Source organism: Erithacus rubecula, assembly GCF_903797595.1.
Source record: "Erithacus rubecula genome assembly, chromosome: 14".
Taxonomy (NCBI): domain Eukaryota; kingdom Metazoa; phylum Chordata; class Aves; order Passeriformes; family Muscicapidae; genus Erithacus; species Erithacus rubecula.
This window is the reverse complement of record NC_136666.1, coordinates 12,219,867-12,239,111: the sequence shown is the minus strand read 5'-3', so window position 1 is coordinate 12,239,111 and position 19,245 is coordinate 12,219,867. Positions and strand designations below refer to the sequence as shown.

At 41.5% G+C, this 19,245-nt stretch overlaps 1 protein-coding gene and 1 long non-coding RNA gene across 5 annotated transcripts in view; one reads left to right on the top strand and one right to left on the bottom strand.

The window, feature by feature from the left end:
• Positions 1–1,756: 1,756 nt before the first annotated feature.
• LOC306807964 lies at positions 1,757–18,505 on the top strand. The gene is made up of 4 exons (XR_013775868.1): positions 1,757–1,891; positions 4,598–4,677; positions 12,142–12,255; positions 14,540–18,505. It is a non-coding gene; the product is annotated as an uncharacterized lncRNA (long non-coding RNA).
• FBN1 (fibrillin 1) overlaps positions 17,955–19,245 on the bottom strand; it is a 144,206-nt gene continuing 142,915 nt past the window's right edge. For all 4 annotated transcript variants that reach the window (XM_079317997.1, XM_079317999.1, XM_079318000.1 and 1 more), the window contains one exon: positions 17,955–19,231. In XM_079317997.1, the coding sequence (XP_079174123.1) occupies positions 18,842–19,231 (390 nt within the window). In that variant the 3' untranslated portion in view covers positions 17,955–18,841. The remainder of the gene's footprint in view (positions 19,232–19,245) is intronic.

The window sequence follows — 19,245 nt, the reverse complement described above, 5'->3', positions numbered from 1 at the left end:
AATGCATGTAAAGGATGGGTCATACATAGTAACCTGAATTATGTAAGTTAAGATTACCTAGTTTCTGTAATTACACAGTTTTGAGGTCTTGTATTTGTCTTCCTCTTCACCTTTTTTTGTTAAATAACTATCATTGTATTTTGGCTCAAAGATGGTTAAGTAAGTTTTGGTATTAAGTAAACTTCTATGACCCTGCCTATTTCCTGTCCTGTCAAACCTTTCCTTGTAAGAATAACAGTGTCCTTTTATTTGGTGGAGTGTAGCATGATGTTTTTGGCAGGCCCAACATTTTTGACTTGCATAAATTTGTGACCTCAAGTGCAAGAAAAGTGAATGCTTGCTTCAGTACCTCATGGTTTCTGCCTAAAAAGAAAAGTGTCCACATCGCTAACCATTACAATTTCTGAAGGAAAATTATCAGCACACTTATTCCACCTGATTGCACATGACTGCACTTCCAAAGAAAAGAACCAGAAATAAAATAAGTATTTTGCACCTAGTTATGTAAGTTACCGAAAGCCTGAAAATATAGGGCAGACTGTGCTGCCTTGCTGGTTTCTAGAATTGGCATACATGGCACTTCCCTCACTAACAGCTATTTGGCAGTCTCTACCTCAGTAAGGATGTGATTCTGCAAAGTGTAAATTTGGGTCTGCTGCTGGGCAAAGAATGTCACTGCATGGTTAAAGGTTGCAGATGAAGTGAATTTATGTAATTATTTTCCTAAACTTTCCCTCCATTAACTGTGTGGTTATTTAGCTCTTTACCACTGAAGTGATGCTTTTCCCCTACTCAGAACACACCAAGAAAGCCTTTTACCCTGCCAAGTCTGAAAAACTGACAGATTAATTTTATAATTTGAGAGCTCTCATCCAGAAAGCAACTTAAGTATTTTAACATGTAAAGTATGTTTAAACAAACACATGTGAGCTGTGTGAGCCTACTTACTTGTTTCCCCTTAGATTTTGATGTGTTTTTTTTCATTGTTGCAATAATTTTATATTAACCTTCAGCATTTTAGAGCCCATTTGTATTGTATAATTTGTAACAAATAAGAGTTTTGTATCAATCAATACTGCTCATGGCCTTGAACTGAAGTTATCTTTTGTCTACTATTGTTGTAGCAAAGGAATTCACTTGCTTTCATTTCGTAAAAGGAAAAAGGAAAAACAAACAGACATGAGTGTAGCATCTTTGGCCAGATTCTTTTAACATGAGTATTTTTGTGGTTTATGGATTCCTGCTCTGAAAGGTTGTCTCCAAGTGTCCAAGACAAAATAACTATGTGTCCTAGTTGGAAGGAAACATCTTTCCTTTGCAGCTGAATTAATTGTGCCATGTCTGGCAAGCACAGCAGTTTTCCAGTGCTGTTTTCACACCTCAGTCCTGATGACAACCGTCCCACCTGCTTAGCTTACACTCTGCTCACTGCCAAATTCCAGGGACCCTTCCTTAGGGTGCAGGACAGCATCAAGGAATCCCACTTGTCAGGTTTTCACAGCAGCAAACACAAAAACACCAGTCTCACTATCCTATGCTCCCATTTAGGAGTTACTGCTGGCAGCAAGCCAAGCTGATCAGCACTACAGGTGATTCAAACCATTTCAATTCTGCAAGAGGATTTTTCTTCATCCTATCTATCAAGCTGTATCTTAAACACATATAATAGGTAGAACAGTTAAAGAAAATGAGGTCTTTTGTTAGGGGAGAAAGTGTGATATTTCAGTCCTGTTCTTACCTTTCTTCTCAACTTGCATTTAAGTCATTAGTATTGCAAGAAAACTGAAAAAGGAGCTGTGACAATGACAGGAAATCATGGATTCAGCAACAGAGAACTCATTGCTGTCCCTGGACATGAAGAGGAGGTGACCAGAGAGCTCCACTCATCTTGGTGAGGGTTATTTTGTTTGGGATGGGATTTTTTGTCTGGTTAGTTGGGCTTTAGTACTAATCATGTCAATTAAGCTACTAAATGTTCTCCAGGAAAAACTGGATAAAACTAATTGCCTGGAAGGCTGCTACCAGATGTAAAGCCAAAGTGCTGCACCAGGAAAACAGCAAGATACTGGGCTTTTTTGTCAAAAATCATTCCTTATTGTACACTTTGTTATCAGTTTCTAGCCAAGAAAAGCTTTAAGAGTTACTTTAAAGAGGGCCTCATATTTCTGGAAGCATGGCAGATGTTGTGTCCCACCCTAGGTCACCTGCAAAGAGCCCCAAGACTGCTGTTCATAACTTTCCCAAATGGCAGCTAAGACTGACTAATAGTCAAAACAGGCAAGCTTTCACTATTGTATCTTGAGCAGGCTGGAGGTCTGCTGTGTGGGAGAAAGAAGCCTCTGTTTGCATTTACTTTTTACTTGGATGACCTTTGAGATACTTAGCATTTATGGGACAGCCTGGACTTAGCAGAAAAACACAGCTCAGGCACTTCCAGGTACTTTGGATCCTACAACAGGATTTTTAATTTTTCAGTTCTGTCTGTTCCTGGCCACCTGCTTGCCAACAGAACCTGCCTATTTTTACATCATTATTTTCTGCTAATAAAGTTGATTTTAAAACTATGAGAACCTAAACTAATAACAATAATAACAAATTGGAGTCTACTTCTGTCCCTCTCCTCCTAAAGTTTACTATTCAGATGTACAGAGCTAATGTCCAAGACATGGCTGGATATTTATTACAGCAGGCAAATGATCATTGATTCCAGGGCTGCATACAAGCTAAATGAAAAATTATTACTCATTTGCAATTATTCCAGGAAATTTTGAGTAGCTGCCAAAATAATAGAACAGCTGGATGAGAAGAGGGATAGGATCAGTTTAAGCTGGCACTCAGGCTAAAGAAACTCATGCAAAGTCACAGCCATGGGTGTCTGGAAGACTCAGCTTTATCCCACTGTTGAGCTGGTGAACAACAACGTGCATTGTTACGTGCTAACAACATCTGCCCAGAAAATGAGTTACTCCTCCATCTCCATTGGAGAACACCAAGTGCCTCTAGAGCCACAGATCAAAAACACCACCACATCAAAATCACAACCATGACAGGATAGTTAATGAAGACACTGTTGTTGACACTACCCCAGGTTAGAAATTATATAAGTAGAGTTTATTACAAATACTGTGACTGCACAAATGGAGTAGATATGGGGAAAGCTAAGGCTTAAGGAGTGATTAAATAGCAGGTTGAAAAGTTCATGTGAAACTTGCTCACTTCTGATGAACAATAGAGAAATACTTTGAGCTGCATTTAACTGGTACTAAAGAAAAGTGCTTATAAGTTAGGCATTAGAATCAAAATTACACCTTAGATCAAATCTCCTGGCTTAGCACTAAAAAGCACTTGCCAATAGTCCAGAGAAAACTCTTAAACTCCATCATAGGTCTATTAAGTTGCCTCTTCTGCTGATAAAAGTGCATTCCATGTCTCACTGGTCTGTGCATATTCCCAAAGTCTGGTGCTGTTGCTGGCAAAGCTTTATTATATAAAGCACTGTGCAAATGTTAAACAAAAGAAAACAACATTGAATTGCTAACAAAGACATGTTTGGTATTCAGATTTTCCCCCTTTCTCATAGCCAAAGTGGCAGTCAGACAAAGGCTTTTGCTGAATCCTTGCTCATTGTGTGAAGCACAATTCAAACAATCACCAAATGGTATTAATCATGGCCTTCCATAGCTCAATAACTAATATCTTTAAAGTTATCCTGCATGCTAAATAGGATTTTCAGCAGTTGAGAATTTTGAAATGATGCAGCCCTCATCAGAATGCTTAGGGTATTGGCATTGCTTTAAAACTATCTCCATCCTCAATTAAGTTAGAATGTCTAAACTCAATAAGTTTCTATGCATAGATATCTTCAAGAAAAGTGAGAGGACTGCATGTTTTAATAACTATGGAAGTATTTTATTCCCTCTGAAAATATTATTTAGGTTCATGTTCATTAATGCCCAATACTCAAGGTCAAAAAGAAAATTCATATATTTGGCCAGAACCATTGCTTTGCAAGAGATCAAGATGCCAGAAAGTTATACTTGATCAACAGTAGGTGCCCAAGGGATATGAATGAAAACATTTGGAACTATTAAAGATTCCTCTATCTATAAATGCAGTTGGTTTGAGTAAACATGTGTTGAGTGGTTTTAAGTCACCTAAGGAAAATATGTTGGAATTATGGGGTTTTTATGTGTTTCTGGGACATGAGCTCAAAAATTGCCAAAGAACTTTGGCACAATTAAAAGGAATGAGAGTCAGACAGACACTTCAAACACTAGTCAGGGTGAATTTTGAATGTTTGCCAAGTGAAATGCAATTGATTGAAAAGTCTCTGCACTATTTACTACTGAGAGATGACAAAAATCTGTCTAAGGAATAATTACTGAAAGAGACAGCTGTAGGGTGGGACACAGCCTCATATGATCTGCATACAAGAAGTCATTAATATAGAATTACATCTGGGATACAGTATAGTCATGAGACTGAGGGACCTTCTCTCAGAACTTTTGTTGATCAGAATGAAACATAGAATACTTCTGTTATTATGGAGGCTCAGAGTTATTCCTAAGGGCAATGACCTATATCATACTCACCCCAGGGATGCTGTGGAAACCCTCTGGCTTGATGCAGACAAAGAAAGGAAAAAGCACAGCACAGAGAACAGCCCAGCACTGGTTGGTAGGTTGAGTAGATAATCTGACAGGTCTTTTCCATCTATAATTTTCTTCTGTGGCTTTGATACTGAGGGCCCTGTGGACATCCACAGTGCTCTTACTTTCCTGGAAGACTTGATAAAGATCTGATGTAGAACTCTGAAACACAACTAATACCACTGAGCAAATTATTCTACTATGGGGTCAGAGGCAACAAGAATGCCAGTGGGAACATGCCCCATCATGCTAGTTTGGTTTATTTTGACCTTTAACACCACGATCCCCTGAAACACTTGCATCAATACATTATAATTGCAATGGTTGTCAGCTTACTTCAATGCAGAAAAGCCCTGTTATAACCCTGCATAGCCACTTATTGTACTGTTTACCCAAGATAGTGTTTGGATTTATAACTCACATCTGGCCTGGTCCCAAGACTTTGGTTCATTAGGAAATGCAGAAACTAATCTAGATATCCTCACTCAGCAACAAACATGTCAGTATTTCTTCTCTACTCTTCACCTAGTCTGTGCCTACCAGAAGCCTCTTCTCTATAGCACATCCACTTGTAAAGTTGGTACACCTCAGAAAAGCCTCTTTGTCAGGTTCATTTATTAGTCCAAAGACAAGACTTTCTGCATTACCCTGTTTCCACTGGACTTATTTAAGGAGCAAAAACAGTTCCAGTTCTACCTCAGAGTACAGCAGGAAGACTCAAAATCTCTCTTGTCACCCAAACCTTGGTCACTTGTTCTCCACAGCAGATACACCATAAGCCCCTAAGGCAGAACCAGTTTGTGAGCAGTTTCTGTTGGTCCCTGGAGCCGAGTTTGTCAGCCAGCAGTCAGATTTCCAACAGTTCACAAAGCCAAAAGATATTTTGCCAATACATTAACTAGATGAAATATGGGAGCATGTAGCCTACAGCAACTCAGATCTGAATCTAGAAATCTGGCCTTTGGAGGACTGGTGGTACCAGAGGAATATTCTGACTCAGCTGGAGCAACTTCTCAGATCAGAAGGAAACTTTGCCCAGTGGGAACTCACAGCAGGTCACAGCTCAGTTTCTCATGAGATTGGCCACATCTGTTCTCTTTTATGCAAGAGAAACACTTCATTAGGGCCCTATGTAACCTTCTGTTGGGCAATACTGGGCACTCTTGGTTTCATCAAAAGATGAATCAGTGGGTTCCATTATTGCTTCATACCTCAACAGTAAAGTTTTGGGTGGGTTCTTGGACAAGAATCTTGGCTCTGAAAGACATGTTTGATATGGTAGCCTTGGACACAGCCATACAATAATTCAAGCACTTCTTACAAAGCACATGTGTTTACTTACATCAATAAGCATAAAATGAAAGCCAACACTTTTGCTATTGTATAAAATAGAACACCTCAACACTATTGTATCTCTTGGAATTCACAGACAAACATACCCCTGCTATGTGACCTAGGAAAATATCTTAAAATCCAGACCTTCCCATGTGCTGCAGAATGGCCCTGTGGAAAAACCTCCAGAATTGAAAGCTGACTGTAAGGGTCCACCACAGGCCAGTATTCCTGATATTCAGTGAATCATACTGCACACATATGGAAGGCAGAACAGAATCTGACACTTAGTAACATTTAAGATGCTCTTTTTAAAGGCCATGTTGGTATCTTACTGAATGTTTCTCATGAATTTAGCAGTTGATTTCTTGGCTCTATCATAATTCAGTTTACTCTCCAGAGTAAATCTGAAGTCTGAAGGCAGCAGCATTCTGTTACCAAACAGTCTCTCACTACAGATAAATGTTCTTGGTGCTGAAATAGTTCTGTGTGTTCCCATTCTTACCTTAATGTAATATTGTTGCTGTGTTTTGTGCCCCAGAAAGCACCAGAGACTGTGGCTTTGCAGCTCTCTATTTCCACTAAAGATCTCACACAGATGACACACCCTAGCAGTGCTGAGCCTGAGCTTGGGAACATCTGCCTGTTCCAAAACCCAGAGTTCCCACATAACTACATAATTCACTGCTATCGAGTTACTGGGCTAGCCACAAATTGACTAATGCAACAGTCATCAAGGATCAGGAGGCTGCAGCCTGAGTGCTTAAATTTCAGAGGGGGTGATTTGTCCTTCAGTATCACAACACAAATGAGAAAAATTTCACATCTGCCAGCCACGAACAGTACAAAAAGAAAAGGGAATTTACCTTTAATTTGCAGTGATGTACCCTAGACAAGGCCTTCCAAAATCTCCAGTGATGTCTGTACCACGGGTGCTTCCCCAGCTGTGGGGAAAGGCCAAGGACAGGGGAGCAGCTGGGCCCTGGCTCTGCAGAGCTTTGCTTGCCTTACTGTGACTGAGGAGTATCTTTCTCACTTCCTCTCCCTTAGTGTTTTCAGCATACAAACTAAGCAGCAGCAGCAGTCAAAAGCAACTCCTGTCCCCCCACATACCTCACTGATAAAACTTTCCTGAGAAATCCTTTCAGTCTTAGAAAAACCAAATGAGTTTTTTTCTAAGCTAGAAGGATCTTCTGAGTTGCTCCTTAAACTTAAGTTTCACATGACTCTTGGGTTACTTCTCATAGTCTTTTAGCAACCAAACTGACCCATAACCCAAAAAGAGAGACTGGGTTAGAGACCATCTATAACAACAGGTTAGATTAGAGAAAACAGAACTTACCACTTCAGTACTTTAAAACCCTGAACACACTGATCATGTCCTTTTCACCAGCTCAGCAATGCTACAAACCCTGAGGAAGCAGGGGAATGAGAACAGGCTACAATTATTGGCTGCAGCTGTTTGCACCAGCCAGTCTCCTACCTTTAATTGCCAGTGTCACAGAATCATAGAATGCTTTGGGTTAGAAAGAACATAAAGATTACCTAGTTCAAACCCCCTGCCATGGGCAGACACTGTCCACTAGACCAGGTTGTTCAGTGCCCCACCCAAAACTCCTCTGTGCACCAGCATGAGTACCTGGTGATAATCTGCAAATGACTGCAGAATAAATGACTGACTGAGTTCATTGATGGGAAGCTAGTAGGGAGAGTTCATTGAAAGTCTGTCTGGGCTCTAGTAGAGCTGCTAATCCACTCTGCAGTAATCTGTTTTCTGAAAAGAGTTTTCTAAATGTTAAACCACAATATCTAAGCTAGAAAGTTATTTTACAACAGATCATACTTCTCTGGATATTGCAATACCAGCAATCGTTCATATCATTTGATTTGCATAGTAATCAGTGAGGAATGCAGTCCTAGAACTTTTTTTTCTCCAGCTAGCTGTTGCATTCATTACATTATTTTATCTTTTTCATATGAAAATGCTTATGATTTCATCTAAAATGAATTTATTGAGTCTGCAACCAAAATTCATCTTAGTGGCATATGTAAAAAAAAATTAATCTTGGAAGAGGTAATTATTTAACAACCAGCTGCTGAGCTCATAAATGCCTTCCAGGAAAGAAGGCAGACAAGGAGAGACTGGATTAGTTGTCACCTGAATGAAAACAAGCAGGATGAGATTCACCTGTATTCACCTGCAGCAAGGAGGAAGGAGCTACTACTGAATGTACTTGTGGGAACTAGACCTGACTGAACCTTGGCCCTTCCTAGACATAAAAGTCTTGTCTTTAGGGTGCCAGACTGCTCTTATTTCAGATTTGAACCCCCACTCCAATATTAAAAGAGCTCCATATATCAGAAATCCCCCAGCACAGTTTAGAGATGAGCTCCCCTGTGATCAGTAGAAGGGCAACTCTAAAGTAGCTATCAAAGAAAAGAAAATTGTTTCAATAAAATAATGGGGGAAACTTTTAAGTCAGCTTAGCAAATGGTAAGATACAGGATAGTTAGCAAAACAAGAAACCACTGGAAATAGTTCTTACATAACTGCAATTAACTTCTTTAGTTGATCTTACTTGTTAATTTACTCAGCTAGATGGCAAAATGTCACTAGAGGTCGGGTGCAGGGGTGATAGGAAAGTGTAATAGCAGGAGGCAGTTAAATGGTTGTAAAACAGGTGGACAAATTATGACACAGTGCCAGATCCAGCTAATGAAACTGTCTGAATTTATAGCTGGATAAAATATGTGAAGTTATGGGTCATTTGAGTTCTCAAGTGGCAGTTCAGATCTGTGGAGTGGCAAGAACAGCATCATTATTGAAATAAGCATTGGCAAACTTGTCTGCTCTTATTTTTAATAACATTTAATTTTATAAGCAGTTCTAGATGATAGCAAGTGGCTGTTCAGTCAATTAAATGCACACAAAGAAGTGACTCTGGGGGCTGAATTATTGGCACTGGGTTGAGGCATTACTGAGTGGGTGGGACATCTTTCCATGTCCATACATAAAAATTTTTATTTGTGTGTTACTTATGCTCTGACCCTCTAGGAGCTCAAAGCAAAACTCCAGTGACCTATGAAATTCTGCTTCTGAGCCAAAGTATCTGCAAGCACCTATCTCACACCCAGGCCTGTCAGTACTGCCAAAGCTGTATTCTCTTATCTACCTGAGCACATCCATCTGAGCAGGACACAGGCTCAGCTAAGGAAGCACCAGGGCTCTCCTCTGCTCTTTGTTTTCCTTTCTTCTGCTGGAGGTGTGGATGGTTGTGTTGAACATGGGTGAGATCCCAGGGGCACTTTGAGAATCTTGTTCCAGAGAAATCAGTGGGAGTTTTGCCAGTGACTTTGGTGGGGCCAGAATTCATTCATAAAGTGTTGACTGTTTTAATAGATTTACCAGCCCTGCAGGCAGCCCATGCAGAAGTGTAACAGATCTTGCACTTTTGCTTCTAAAATGAATCCCCTGGCTCAGGCCAAGGTCTGCAGAGAGCAGCTTCCCTGTGCCAAGCCCTTCATCTGGGAAACCTACCAAGCTAATATTGCACTGTAGTTTGCAGCTGAGTGGGACTGACTTGTGCCTCCACCACAGGAGCAAAACCAGAGCCCAGCTCTGGAAAAAGCCCAAAGTCCCATGGAGGTGTAGCCTAGGTGGTTCTGCCTTGCAGTGGGCTGGGTCCTGAAGCAATAGCAACAAGGCTGGACTTTGCCATCTTGCACCATGGCCAAGCTGGCCCTCAGCAGGCTCAGCACAAAGCTGGCTGAAGCCACCCTCCAAGGGTGCAGCTGCAAAGGGATGAGCCTGGCTTGTTACAGGGCCAGGCCCCTGCAGCAGCCAGCACTGACCCTGTGCTAGAGCTGCAGGGAGGACTGTGTCTGAGTGCTGCCTGCCATGTGTACTGCCCTGGCACGATGGTCACTTCATTTAAAAAGAAAAAAAGGAGAGAGGGAATCCTGCTCCATTGTCCTACTGCAAGTGGAAAAGGGATGAACTAATTCAAACCAAACTCTGAACAGAAACTCCTCCCAGGCAGAGACATTTTTCTGTCAAGTTTCAGCCCTGGGAGAATTTTTTAAGCTGAGCAATAAACTCTTGAAAGAGAGGTTAAGGCCCTCACTAGCTCCAGACTTTTAATACAAGGAGCAGCACAGAGCACTGGGCACTCTTCAATGTGTAGGAATGTGTCAGACTGATGGGAGGCTGGATGTACTGGGGAAAGGAGGGGGTTAATTACCATAATTGCCCAACAAACATTTCCTAATATTGTCACTCTTTACCCACAAGTTACAGTTTCTGTTACTATAGAAGCAAGATGTTGACACTGGATTCATTTTCTGGGTTTTATTCCTTTTTGTCATTTTTCCCATGAACTAATAAGCCACAGTGGATTTGAAAGTATGAGCAAATGTGAACACTATACAAAGCACTTTTATGTTCTATTGACATTTTCTTCCCACCCTAATAATTTAGAGCTGTTAACATAAAAAAAAAATGAAGATGATCATACTTCCCATCACTTTCATTTCCCATGTTTATGAAGGAAGAATTGTGAGTAATTTCCCATAGTTATTGTTTGCAGCACAACACATGGTCTCAATTACTGGGATAAGAAACAGAGAGAGGGTATTGGTGAGGATAAATGATTTATCTGTGCATTTCATTCAAAATTCATTTTCCATGCCATAGTTTATATTACTTTGATCAACATCATCTTTCTTATTTAACTTTTATAAATATAATTCAACTATTCTGAGCAGGACCCTGGGTCACAAGAGATCAGTTTGGTGACATATTTCTGGAGCAGTGAAGCATAAGCAGAGTGATCCTCCAACAAACCTACTTTCTGATAAAGGTATCTACCCAAGAAGGGCAGATCTAGACAATCTAGAGTAATGGAACACAAAATAACCCTTGGATTTGACTTTTGTTCTCATTTTTAAGTAAATAAAAAGGGACAACAGCTAGTGTCAGGATCTAACCCCACACAGAGCATAATTCCATGCATATGTATTTTCTTTCTGGCACTTGGAGGTCCTTCACTCACCTTTGTGCTGCTGCCTTGAAAATGCCATTTCTGCATTAATGACCTGAGTGGTTGCAGGCCCATGGCTGAAGTCTCTGCACAGGAGCTGTCTCCAGAGAGCTCTGTGACAGCCTTGGGACACTTTGGGCACTTTGCTTCTGCTGCTCAGAGACAGGTACCACTGACACGTGACTGTGCTGAACCAGCACACACCATAAAGAAGCAGCTTTAGCACAGATCACAGCAGCTCAAATGTGGCAGATTAAGTGGATTTATCATTCAGGGCTTGATTGTTGCAATAGATTTGAAGAGTGTGTCTGGCTGGGACAGGCTGGTGGCACTGCTGAGACTGGCAGCAAATGATGTTTGGTTAATTGCAGATTTTTCAGGGTGGGGGTTCAGCTGACACCAAAGACAGCATTACTTTCTTATTTTTTTACCCTCCTTCCCAGCTGGTGCTCAAAGACAGTGTTCAGCTGCTTCTCTTGTAGGACTGCTCTTTGTTCAAGATCATGCAGGACATGAGATATTTAATGCTGAGGGGGCTGATGGGGAGGTCCCCCTGCATAAATCCTTTACCAAGTCTCTATTTTTTAAATAAATTCCAGGCTGGTCTGTGGGGAACTCAAGACTGTGCTGTTGGTTAGCACAAATGAGCCCAACACAAATAGTTGATCTGTTTGACCAGAGGGTTGTGCAACTCTGCCAGACTTGGCCTTCAACCCAGGCCTGGCAGTCACATTGGGAGCCACAACTTCCTCCCATGGTTTTATCTGTGCTGCAGAAAACACTTTTGTTCTCAGCATATTTTGGGATATAGGAGTGTGGAGTTTGCCTATGTATGGGTCACAACATGATCTGTAGTAGACTCTGCCTCCTAAATGACATAATCATATTAGAGGGCAAATGTATAACAGACAAATTCACACAGAGCTGCCTTTGTTGAAGAGTGAACTTTTGAATTACAGTTCTGTTTCTTGGTTCCTTTCTGTTGCTCTGAGCACACGTGTAGTGGATTTTCTCAGCTTTTTTTCCTCCTTTCCATTGCTGGGTGCTGCTCTGTCTTAAACCATGGAACGTACAGATGATACTTGGTTTAAAGACCAGGTCTCTTCTTTTCCATCTTTAAGGTATCTGTGCTATGGCAGAGCTGGCACTACTGAGAAGCTGAGACCCATAATCATGTTGGGCACCTCTCAGCTGAGAGAACTGGCACCACATCACTGTGAATCTCAGCATTTCAGGTAGGAAGACCATTTCTACACTATATTCCTGGATGTGAGCCATGTTTAAAAGCAATATGGGCATAAGGACCACTGGTCTCATCTCCTGAACTTACTTGTTAATTCCCTTGTTAGCTGAATTTACTCCTCAAAATGCAAACATACCTTATGGAGTGGATCTTTGTTGCATAAGGCAAACTTGAAGTCAGTGGACTTCACATGCAACTTCAAATTAAAAACCTGAGGAAGGATTAATTGTTTGGATGGTCTAGTGGAGCAGCAGAACCCAAAACAGACCATGCACAGCATCACCTGCACTGGGGGAACAGATCTCAGTGCTGGTGCAGCATAACAGGCATGTAACCAGTGCAGTGCAGGGCTCCCACACTGCAAACCACTTTCTGTGTGATTTGTCTTGAGACTCACCTCTTTGCTCTGGTTGTTTTGTTTTTATGGCCTAAAACTCAAAACCAAAGTGAAACTCAGCCAAAATGCCAAGATTTCCTGGTTATAGGTTGAAACCAAGCAAAGAGTCCATGGTTGGTATAGTTTCAACCTAAAACCATAAATCATTTTTTATTCACCTAAAGTTTACTCTAAATTTACTCAAAACTTGGCCTAGATTTGCCTGAAACTTGGCCTATTAATGCTTGAAACTGAGCCCAGCTTCAGAGAGGTTCATGAACCTCCACGAACCTGGCCCATGTCTTGAGTTTGTAATGAAACCCAAAACCAAGGGAGTTTCACCTGATTTGGGTTGGGTTATAGACATTTCTCATGGCTCTAGTATATAATTATAATAACAACACATTTATACAGAGCTGCAAGCACACACAGACAAGTCCAGACAGCTTTCCTACCTTGCTGAGCCCACCAGCTCAATCATGTAATGGACTGTAACTACAGTCAAACTCAGCCCCAGATGGGCTGCTTAAAAAAAATAATTTCTCTTGGGTTGTCTAAAACTCAAAAAAAAAAAAAAAAAAAAAAAAAAAAAAAAATCACCCTGCTGAAGCACCTCACACAGAAATCACAGAGATAAAGAATCAACCTCCAAAGAAAACCAGGCAGTAGCCCTATTTTCTGGGCTGGTTCATCCAGCAGCTGGAGAGATAAGCCAGGCAGGCTGGCAGAGCCCAGGTCCTGCTCACCAGCAGTGTCACTTTTGATTATCTCCATGCAGCCTGCTGGTCTGGATACTTACCCTTTTTTTTTTTTTTTTTTTTTAAAGTAAATTACCAAGAACTGACACTGTTTGTGTTTTTTTAAACTGGTGTGGCTGCACCTGCAGTGGCAGCATCCTTGGGTAGGGAAGAGACTCCAGAGGCTCCGTGCTAGGGCATGGGGTCATGCTCCTTCCTGGCTTTCTGAGGAGTGTGGGAGTGGCAGGGCTTCAGCAAGCTCCATCTGAGATGCATTTTAGTGCAGAGGGGCAGTTCCCATGGCTGTGTGCCAGCTGGGGCTGTCATGGCTGACAAGCCCCTGTGGCTTCTTGTCCTCCTCTCCAAGGACACCTCAGTACTTTGGAGTTACTCCTGGCAGAATGGTCATTGCCTGTGAGCTGTCCCAAACCAAAACATCTGGTTCTCAGTTCCTGTCCTGTAAAACAAGGATGACAAACACATCTCAACCTCACAAGGGTGTAGCGAGGAACATCCTAGAGCCCTGGGAGCCATAGAGAATGTCATAAACAAACAAACCTGCAGATGTGAGAGCCAAGCCAGGGAGGGGCTGGGCCAGTGCTGCTGCCACGTGTAAGGGAAAGGTCCAGCCCAAGAAAGGGGAAAAGCCCTTCCTGGCTACTTAACAAAGACTCACAGTGTGACACTGGCCTGGAAGCACCAAGATACAGTATCTGACTGGACTGTCCAGACAAAACCATCTACATTTCTATGTGCACATTTCTAAACAGGTTGAGGACTTGGCTGTGCATGAACAAGCTGCAATGGCACATGCTGGACTGGCTGGCACCAGCACAGGCTGCAGCCCAGCTTTGCCAGAACTCTCCCACTGGTCAGGAAGCCTGGGTCTCCACAGACACTTCCTGCTGCAGGGCACAGTAGAAATAGGAAGGAGAGCCCAAAATACAAAAATAAACACTTTGTTGACCTCTCTGGCCCCAAGGTTCCTCTTCTGAACTCAATGGGAAGCTCATAATTGAGAAATTGGCTTGGGTGTGATATTCCTCAAAAGCATTTGTTATGAGGGTGTGAAATACTTGGCAAGTTTTAAGGACAACAGAAGCAGATTATTGGAATTTGTCAGAGCTGGAGTCATTGACATCTTCAACATTTTTGCTGCACAGAAAGAGGGTCTCATCTTCAGGCAAGCCAGAACACCCAGCCTGCTCCAGAGGGATCAAAGTCTCCAGGAGCAGCACCAGCCTTGGTGAAGTGCTCACTGAATGGGGCTGCAACCAGAACCCTGCTGCCCATCTCCTCCAGCCTGGCACCAGCAGTGCCTCTGCCTGCTCCCAGAGCAGCCTGGACATGTCCCACCTTGTGGGGACAGCTGCTGGCCCTGCAGCACGCACCTGGGGACCTGCAAGGGACAACACAGGAGCACAAAGCACCAGGGCTTGTGCAGGACCAGCAGACATGAGTGAAGCAGAACATGCACTGGGGCTCCTGGGGCCACTGAAGCACTGCAGCATTCTGTCCTCTCCCTATTGCTTTCTCTCTTGTTCCTACTGCAACCTCTACAGTCATTCACATCTCCAGTGGTGTAAGTGATGGTATATTTTGCCCCAAATCACACCTATCTCCTTGCCCTGTCTTAAGTTTTCACAGCATTCTGAACCAGCACCATCCTGCAGGTGCATGAGACATCCCAGACCTGCAGTGCCAATGGGGCTTGCACACAGAACCCTGCACACAGCTCTGTGTAACCACAGGAGCTCACACAGGGGCTGCACAGGTCTCTGCAGGCATCCAACATGCTCAGGCCACAGGCAACAATGAGAAGCTCTGGGATTTTCCAAACACAAGGGTTTTAGCCAAGTGCTATTCTGCCAAGATTGTGATAACATGAGGGCTTACTCTGGTAGGACATTGCCAACCCAGATTTACTGGATTAATCTGGTGTACATCATATCTTGGCCTTAGCTTCTGGCCACTCCTGCAAGCAGAAAAGCTGCAAGATTTGCTCTGGGGAAAGAGTGAAGTAGACAAGATTGTGGGTTCAGATGTCCCAGGTTTTTGAAGCTGGTGTGTCCCATTAGCTCCTGCCCTACCTGGCACTGGGCAGCTGGGGGCACTGAGAGGGGTGCACATCTCCTGCAGCTCCAGCCTCATTCAGGGTTGAACTCTGGCTTCCCTTATAACTGAAAAGACAAGATTTTTTCATCACAGTGAAGCAAGAGAAGCTCTCTCCTCTTCATCTGGTGCCTGTTCAGAAAACAGCAGCACAACATAAGCTGTTAACCCTGCTAATTTGGGCAGAGACCATCAGATCCACAAGAGTATTGTGAAGCTTTAATGCTTCAAGTAGCCATTCATTTTACATCAATTTTTAGAAGTGGTGAGAAAGCTTTTGCAATGCCAGTGCCACCACCCCCAACTTGGCCTAGAGCAGCAGGTTTGGTGCCTTGTGATGCTCTTACCTGTGGTGCTGCTGCTGGCAGAGACTGGCAGTGCCAAACTTGGCCCAGGGAGGTACAGGCAGCTGCTGCACACAAACTGTGGCATCTTGCTCTCCAAACAGCTCAGGCCTGTCTGTGCTGAGGAGTCTTGACCTGATTAGCTCTTCCAAAGCACAGAGCTGAACTTGAATCACAGCATAGAATATTTATCTTACAGAAAACCTGAGTATGACCCTTCAAGACCTGCCATAAGAAAGCAAATACTTGGGGTTCTTTGAAAGTCAGCTTAAAAGAGAGACTGTGGAAACAGTGGTGTTCTGCCAAAATACACGGGGGCTGTCAAGTTTACAAGATACTGTTACAACACACAATAAGAGAATGATTTGCTGTGTACAGTAACAAGCCATCTTTGTTAAACTGTATTAACCAAAAATTAGATTTATTATCCATGCAATCATCTATGCAGAGTCATATGCACAATCACAGTGGAGGAAAGCCACACTATTTCAAATAATTAAGCATTTTGCTATTTCCTAGAATTTGAAAAATATCCTTTAATTGAAAAAGGATACACATTTAGAAAGACCTCTACTTTAGTCTGTCTAGTGCTTAGAGTCATTCCCACTATCAAATGAAGTACAGCAGATTATTTCAAAATCACACTGCAAGTTACAAACCACTTTTTAATTGCAGGTTTCGTGCAATGTTATTGTGCAACCTTTGTGATTCACTGAGATGCCAAGGAAGCTGCAGAAATTCAAACAACTGGAAATGATCATGCACATAAAGCAACTAAAACCAAGAAGCAAAAATTATATATCAGTTAAAGGGTACTGCTGCAAAGAGAGAAGTTAATAATGTACAAAAAAAGTGGATTTTTATGTGCAGATTGGTACAGCAAGACTGAGTTTTCCATTTTAAAATGACTAAAAGAGCTACTGTCAAGATTTCTTGTTTCTGAAGCATAACAAAGGCAATTTGCAGAACTGTGTGGGCAACACTGGGGCTGCTGGAACACAGTCAAAGACCCTTTGGCAACATAAGGTGTTACACAGAGCTTAAATGTAAACCAACTCTACTGGATAGACTCCTGACAAGTCTTTCTGAAATCATCCTTCTCAGTTCCTCTCAGTGTTTAGGGGTTGAGAAAAAATACTTAAATTGTACACTTACCTATAAACTATACAATCATGCACACTGGCACTAAAAATCATTCCCAACTTATTGATATAAGAGTGCCATTTACAACTTTAAAGTTCTGATTATATCTCACCATAGTTATGCAACATGTGGAAAAAATACACTGTTCATCATTTTGGCACACTAATAAATAAAATCCAGACATGGTCTAATACAAATATCAAAGTAATCCTGTGGACAAGTTTCTTTTTATATAGTTATATTTGTTATGCAGAAAAAATCACAGAGAGCAATAATACAATTTGGGGTGAATTATAGGAGTACATTTCCCTTCCAAAGCTATTATAGCTCAATATATCTTCCCTCTATCAACTACAGTGCTGTCCCAGCAGCAGTTTCAGCACTTATTTCTTCCAGATTTTAAAGCATCACACCTCAGTACAAAGCTCTGCTGCTGCTGCTAAAGATACACCATGGCATTTGCATATACAAGAACACCCACATCACTGAGTAATTCACTTGATATTAAAACCCATCTGCAACTTGTGATGGCTTCTGGTATTGGATTATTCCTCTGTTATCAGTTATATGACAGTAACTGTTGAAGGATAAGAGGATAAGACAAAGGAATATCTTAAGGCAGTTTTAGCAAACAAGACTTTGATTGTGTTTTCTGTCTAATGATCTAACATCCACTTCTGCATGTTTTGACTATCAGATTACTTATTGACAGGACTACTCAGGTCATGTCATTGGAAATGTTCTCACTTCCTTTCTGGAACCAGACAGCAACTTGAGAGAGGTTCACTGCTGTTTATGAAGATTTATGAATGTTTCTAAAATTCTTCTCTTCTTTCTTTGCATGAAGAATGAACAGCAGCAGCTTCTTCAAGAAGGAATCACCTGGACACACAGACAGATACAAAGACAACCCTACTGATAATGTAAGAATGCAGTTTATCACACTTTTAGCAAGAACACAAGGCCACAGAATAAACTAAAAAAAAAAAACTGTTTTATTGTGACATTTATGACATTGAACCCTTGTTGATATGAATGACTATGGGTACTCTTGACATGTTACAATATGTCATCGTGTAGGATGGCACTGATTGTCATCTGACTTTTGAGAATGTTTAATGGTCCCCACTGACCTCAGTGCATTTTGGCAAGTCACAGAAACTTTATCATCAGGTTTGTGTATACAGTTAACAAGTAGTTGGTCTTATAAGCACCATTACAAACCCTCACATTAAGGGTATTATTAATCTAGTTTACAAATGCTTCATTGATAAAAATAGCATGATTACAGTATACACACACTTAATTTACATGTAATGTATTATAGGCATAACTGAGATAAACTACTGAGCTAACTTTGGTTGATTGAAGTATTTAGACTGAATAATGGCAATTTTGGCTTCTAAGTTGTGTAAATATTACAGTGCATTTATAAATCTAGGTTGAAAATTCACTAGCACCAAATGGATATCATAAATGGCTGACCTAGTAAGTTGTAGTTGGAGAAGCGCAATTTAAGAATTACAAAAATAGAGCTGTCCATCAGTTGAAAGCACATTCTTGTACCTCTGCTGAAATGATGACGTGTCTCAGCATCAGTGGCCAACTTCCAATGATAAAAGTCCCAGTTTTCAAGATTCAACATATCAAGGTAGTTCAGCTACATATAAAAGCCTGAGAACATGGTAGTTTTGAGCTCATGTATTCATCCTGTACCTTGTTTATATAATAATATGATAGTGCTTGTTCATACAAATGTACTCATGTATGTAAGATTGTACCTATGATATGGAGAATCTGATTGGGAGGAATATTCAGTCCTACCTATCTATCTTTGGTTTAATTATTTGGTCTTTGGTTGATGAATTAATGAAGCAATATCTGAATTTTCATTTTCAGGTTATCTCCCAGCTCACCACTGAGGTAGTCTTTGTCATGTTTTGCTTCAAGCTGATTAAGTTCCTTCTTTTTATAGAGTGGAATACTACTGATTTGTAATGAATAATTTCCAGGCACTGGCTTCTTCTTTGTGAAATGAAGGTAACTTATCCCGTCCTTCTTATTGATTCTAAAGAAACCGTCTTCATTTCCGGAGTCAATTAAATATCGGTTGTGGTTTGTCAGTGTGGTGAGGGCAGGGAGCAGCTCCAGGATGCGATCCTTGTTGCTGAGATCCGAGATGTTGATGGAGAACACTGCTGCTTTCTCAACGTCCCAGCTGGCCAGACTGATTGGTGGCTCCAGCTCCTGCTGATCCTGCACGAGAACAA